The sequence below is a fragment of the Oncorhynchus masou genome, chromosome 6 (assembly GCF_036934945.1).
Source record: "Oncorhynchus masou masou isolate Uvic2021 chromosome 6, UVic_Omas_1.1, whole genome shotgun sequence".
NCBI classification, from domain to species: domain Eukaryota; kingdom Metazoa; phylum Chordata; class Actinopteri; order Salmoniformes; family Salmonidae; genus Oncorhynchus; species Oncorhynchus masou.
The window spans coordinates 22,061,760-22,068,034 of NC_088217.1; the positions used below are offsets into that span (position 1 = coordinate 22,061,760).

A 6,275-nucleotide genomic window follows, 5' to 3' on the forward strand; every position below is an offset into this window, starting at 1 on the left:
TAAATTTGTGGCAACAGTTTGGGGAAGGCTCTTTCCTATTTCAGCATAACAATACCCCAGTGCACAAAACAAGGTCCATACAGAATTTTTTTGTCGAGATGGGTGTGGAAGAACTTGACTGGGCTGCACAGTGTCCTGACCTCAACCCCATCGAACACCTTTGGGATGAATTGGAACACTGACTGTGAGCCAGGCCTAATCGCCCAACATCAGTATTCGACCTCAGTAATGCTCTTGTGGCTGAAAGGAAGCAAGTCCCTGCAGCAATATTCAAACATGTTGTGGAAAGTCTTCCGAGAAGAGTGGAGGCTGTTATAGCAGCAAAGCGGGGAACAACTCCATATTAATGCCAATGATTTTGGACTTAAATATTTGAAGAGCAGGTGTCCACATACATTTGGTCATGTAGTGTATGTTCCCATTCACATTTTAGTCATTTAGCTTATGCTTTTACACAGAGTGGATTGCAAAAAGTTAATTCAAAGGACATTTGAGCTCAATTAGTGTGCTATATGGCTTTTGTTTTCAGACACAAAAACATAATCAATTTCTACTAAACACACGCAGACATGTACATTATTTCAAACATAGTTTATTTCTGTAAAAAGACTCTTAAATACAAAATAAAACAATATTCTGTACATACATGGGTGTAAATATATCAGAAACGATACAATCTGAGATGTAATTCTCATACACATGATATTGAGTGATCCAGAAGAAGAAAAGATCAGCTGAATAACATAATAAACAATTATATAGAACAGTCATTGATTTGTTTTAAACGGATTATTAATACAAACTGTTTTGATGTTGGTCTGGTCTGGTGAGGTACATGAAGATTTATATGGCTATAAAGGACATATACTTTATAGACAACATTCACGCTGAAAGAGCGAAATACACTTCATGTCACCAATAGTTTATAACGAGTATCCCTTCATTTAGTTACTCCTCTCTCTCTTTTTTGTCCTCCAGTCGTCTCCTCCCTCCAAATCAGGTTTATCATTAAACACAAGCCCTTTAATACCAAGGTTAAAACACAACATGAGGCTCTTCTATTTTTTTTATATTTTAAAACAATATAATCTTTATCTTTAACTCTACATTGTTGGAAATGGACCTGTAAGTAAGCATTTCACTGCAAGTCTACACTTCTTGTGACAATTAAAATGTTATTTGATTTTATTCTAAACCATGGCTCATTTTAGAAGTCACAAGTTTTGCAACCAGCCGTCTTGCAATTAGACATATGCAATTATAATTAAGTGCTACTGTCCCTCAGTAAATATAAAAAATATAAATAAACAAGCACTTTAAAAACAGATCAATATATGTGCCCGGTGCTGATATTGCCACAGTAAAAACTACAATGCCCATATACCCAGGTGGTTGTCATAGTGACACATAAGGTGAGTTACTCCCACACAATATAAAGCGTTTATATAAATGCAATCATCAATGCCTTTTTCTCATGATCTATCCCATGGAGAATATAACTGAAAACAGACATACCATCTTGTAGGCCCAAAGCGGTGTCCACAACAATTCCTGACCCAAAATCCTGATACACAGTTAAACATACAAACATACTAGTTACAGTAAAATATCAATACTGGTTCATAAAACCTACTGGAGCCAAAAACACTGGCTTTTCTGCAACACCTCCCCTGGAAGTAGAGAAGTTAGTGTCTTTATATTATTTCAGGTATAGGGCTGTTGACCAGAGAGTGGGTCGTCCTATCTACAGTACAGTAGGACAGAAGGGACTGCTCTGTCCAGTTAACACCCCCGCCACTCTTGTGTCTCACATGCCATGCAGCCTGGTCTCTTCCACCTTCCAGCCGGTGGAGTTCTTCCCAAACTTATAGACCAGCCGTCTACCGTCCACCCTATCCAGGATCTCTCTCTTATAGTAGTATCTATAAGAGGGAGGCAGGAAGGAGAGCCACTGATTAGTCTCATGACAAGACAATGGTTTTTCACAGACATTTTATCATTGTTCTATCAATCTTCTAACTCCATCCTCAACTGGTTGACTCTATTAAGTTAGCTAGCACCCAAAAGCCAAGCATGGTTGTTAGGATTAGGGTTTCCATGGTTAGTTGCCATGACGGTACTGCTATATCTCCATGGTTTCCTACCTCATGGCGCGGCTGAGCTTCTCGTATGTCATGCTGCTGTTCTTCTTCTTCTGCCCCCACAGCTGGGCCACAGCCTCAGACTTGAGGAACTTGAAGACACCCTCACTGTGGTCCTCCCACTTCATCAGTCCCTGGTTCTGGTTCAGCTCTGGGTGGATCAGGATGTCCCTAATGAACTCCCACAGGTGAGTCCCACGGGGCGCTATCGGGGGATAGGAAGAGTTAGGTGTGTGTGAACAGCACAGGTGTGTGTGTGCTAAAGCAAGCAAGGATGAGGTAGAGCAGGTGTGTTTATGTTAGTATGTGTGTGTGCAAGCGTGTGTATGTGCATACTTTATTTGCGAGTGTGCACAGCATGTGTGTGTATGTGTGTGTGTGTGTGTGTGTGTTCGTGCGTGCACATGGTTAACAGACTATGACCTAAAAACACCTGTGATGTTTTGACTGTGGCTGTTTTCAGTACCCGATGCAAAATGTATGCTATCACGTCACTGATAAAACCATGCTTCTACAGAGCACCATTGAACACAGTTGTTGACATTGTGTGTGTGTGTGTGTGTGTGTGTGTGTGTGTGTGTGTGTGTGTGTGTGTGTGTGTGTGTGTGTGTGTGTGTGTGTGTGTGTGTGTGTGTGTGTGTGTGTGTGTGTGTGTGTGTGCGTGCGTGCGTGCGTGTGTTAGAATGATAGGAGCCACTCACCATGTTTGCTCTTCTTGGAGGTCTGGTAGTGTCTGGGATCGTGGCTGTGTTTGGGAGGTCTTCCTCTGCCTCTCTTCATTATCTCTCCCCTCTCTGTCTTTATGTGCATTTCTGTCAAACACAATGGTTCAGGAGTTTAGAATAACAGACTGGCTTTCAAAGAGACATGCACTTTAAAGGGTCACCCATCATACTCAACCACCACCGGAAGTTCAAGATTGTTAAGTCCACTTAGGAAAAGTTGTACTCACTGGCTATCTGAGGGTAGGAGAACTCTGGGTCGGACTCACTGCTCCTGGATTCTGGAGAGCTGGGGTTCTGGACGCTGAGCATTCCACCTGGGGGCAGGGAGAGAGGAGGGAATACACTTTCAATATGGCCGCTCCTTCATCCTGCCTTGATCGATGAACGAGGCCTTGGGCTCAGTGATACAGGCCAGACCAATCACATACTGATTCAGTGATGTGAGAAGAATTGGGGGAACAGAGATGAGAGGAGATGAGATGAGAGGAGATGAGGTAGAAAGATGACAAACGAGAAGAAGAGAAAAGGGGGACACCTCTCACCTGACGAGGAGCTGTGCATGCTGTCGGACTCGTATCCGTGGTCGCTGAGCGGCTTCATGTTATCGAAGTTGAAGTTCTTGAAGACGTGTGAGAAGTCGTTGTAGCTTGTCTCTTTCACAACTGTAACAGTAACATCACAACGTAAGCAAATGTGTCCATTTGACACTCAAGGCTTTGGTTTGTCAGTCTGAGATAGGAAATATGAAGAATAGACAAGAGGATGTGTTTACCTTCATTTACTTCTACTGTGCTGAGCAGAGGAAAGTCTAGAAACTCATGCAGGAAGTTGTCCAGGAGATTACAGGTCTCATTTAGATCTGGACCACAAAAATAAATTAAATGACTGAATCATTACCAAATGCATGCGTCTGCTGCTGTTTTAAGGATCATCAATAATGTTTATTCAATTCACTTCTGTCAGATCCTTACCATATTTGGCCTTGAGTTCCATCAGGCTTTGGTAGAGCTGAGCCCCGAGGGACATTCCAAACATGTTTAACAGCTGATCTCTGGTCAGTTGGCAGAGCGTGGATCCGTCCATGAAGCAGCAGGATAGGCTCAGTGTGCTGGCATCAAACTTATTGCCCTCCACATAGAAGCTGATCCACTCCAACACATTCTGCTTGCTCCAGTACTGAGGGTTCTGGTCATACCATTGAACTAGAGGAGGATACAGAGGAGGAATGGGTGTTAGATAGTAGTGTGTGTGTGTGTGTGTGTGTGTGTGTGTGTGTGTGTGTGTGTGTGTGTGTGTGTGTGTGTGTGTGTGTGAGGCATGATGCTGTTCTTGTAAAATCACCATCCCTCTTTTGAGATTGAACAATCTGTCAATGAGCCATAAGAAACCTTGTCAGTCTAAACCACCCAGTTAAACCACAAGATACTGACTAACTGAAGCCTTTCAATGAAGTGCCAACCCACACAAGAACCCAGCTCCTGATCTGTGAAACCTGAGTTTGTGGTTTAAGGGAGTCAGAACGCCTGTCTCTAGTTTATGTCTGCCCTGTGTCGTTAAACACTACCTCAACTACCTAAACAGTTCTAATCACAACTTTTCACTGGCTAGGCCAGGGCAAGTCAAATAAAGCTTGAGGCATCTGAAAGATGTAAAACATTCCTCAATTTAAGACAAAACATTGTCCCAGTTAATGATTTAACAGCCTTCTAAATTAGGTCATTGCAAGGTTCAGCCAATCCCCTGTCTGTCTGGGAGTTTGGCTAAAGGACATGTGTTTTACTGTGCTCTTTGACTGAGTGTCTGCCAACAGGCTCAGTCAACAGACATGTCTCTTCCAGGGTGAGACAATGGGAAATATCCACAGACTTCACCAGCCAACAAGGTGACCAAAACCAAAGAACCACTAAAACTCCTGACTGAATAAAGATCCCCACAGAAAAGATGACACAAATCCACACTGTGGTTTCCTAGGTGATCAACACAAAAGTACATATCAAGGACTAAATTGTCCCACATGCTGATAACAAAGCAGAGAAAATTACACATCCTCCTTTTCTGTCAATCAGTTTAGGTGTATTTTTTTCCCCCTCTATAGATATCATAATGTCATCACCTGCTAAGTGATTATAAAGAGGCATTGGTATAAGATACCTATAGCGCCCAGGTGACTGCAGATGAACATTTGTAGTTAGCTAAATCTGGTGCATTGCATTTTTCAGTATATTGAGACTTGTGTTTTTGTTGTACAATAAAACATTGAATAAAGTACAAAAGAAGTATAAATAAGACTGTGTTCTCACCCAGTATGCTCGAGCTGCATGCAGAGAGGTCTGAGAGCTGCAGCAGGTCTCCTGTGGTGGACAGAGACACGGTGGTGAGACTGGGCTGCAGCGGCTGAGGCTGCAGGGGCTCGGAGCTTCCAGTCTGGTACATGGTCATGTTGGCGTTGCTCAGGACCCTACACAGCTCACTGGCAGACGACATGGGCTCTCTGCAACCAGGAGAGAAACTCATTTATGTACAGTTGGGATGCTGATTATGGATATAGATTAATTAACAAATAATAATAATTCTATTAAGATAGTCGGTAGTATAGTTGCTGTAACCAGGAGACAATTGAGTGAGCCATTTGATGCATGGAGAAGGATGATCAACATTAAACATTTGGAAATTGATGTGACAGTAAAACTTTTCACCCATTCCTTATTGTATTCACTGTTTGAAGTGGGTCATGAATGCAAAATCTTTGGCTGTGTGTGAATACACACCAGTTTTTGTTTTCTTTAATCTGCTGTGGATTAATATAAACTGACTTTCCCCAATATTTTACAGATATGTCAACATAAATTGGATCAATCAATTCGAGGTTTCTTCAAAACATGCTGCAAAGGTTCATGTGACCTCAGACCCAAGCAACCACCCCGTTACTCCCCAAAGAGCACCTACACTTCTGCACGTACCTGATTCTGAGGCAACCGACAGGCAGCAATGAGATGGTGTTAGATCAATAATAATCCACTGTTTGTTTTAGAGTCCACTGTTTGTGATTCACTCCAAGAGTTTGTCAATATACTCCACGGTTTATCTCCTTCTTTACCTTATCTATCTCCCTTTATCTCTCTCGCTCTAGTTTCATAGATACACCTGCTGCTGGATATACCTGTGAAAGGCTTTATACTCTAGAAAGGCATGTGGGAGGGGCCAGGTGAGCGCTAACTCAGAGGGGGAATTCCATGCTCCCTTTAAATCATGGCTCACACTCTCTCTCACCCCACTCTCCCTCCTCTTCTCACCCCCCCCCCCCGAGAACTGTGGAAAACAAAAGAAACCTACCCTCCTGCTATACTTTCTCTTAGCCCCCTCCCTTCTCTCCATGACGAAGCTCAGGAGCATTGGTAGGTGTGTCGAA

The 6,275-nt window shown here is 42.8% G+C and overlaps 1 protein-coding gene across 1 annotated transcript; it reads right to left on the reverse strand.

The window, feature by feature from the left end:
• Window positions 1-576: 576 nt before the first annotated feature.
• On the reverse strand, window positions 577-6,027 carry LOC135541614 (ETS-related transcription factor Elf-3-like). Its single transcript, XM_064967923.1, has 9 exons — window positions 5,827-6,027; window positions 5,167-5,357; window positions 3,838-4,068; window positions 3,639-3,725; window positions 3,409-3,528; window positions 3,094-3,180; window positions 2,843-2,953; window positions 2,145-2,346; window positions 577-1,922 (listed from the first exon to the last, which is right to left on the reverse strand). Exons 2-9 carry the CDS (start codon window positions 5,348-5,350, stop codon window positions 1,808-1,810), a joined length of 1,137 nt encoding a protein of 378 aa, XP_064823995.1. The 5' UTR covers window positions 5,351-5,357; window positions 5,827-6,027; the 3' UTR covers window positions 577-1,807.
• Between the last annotated feature and the right edge of the window lie 248 nt (window positions 6,028-6,275).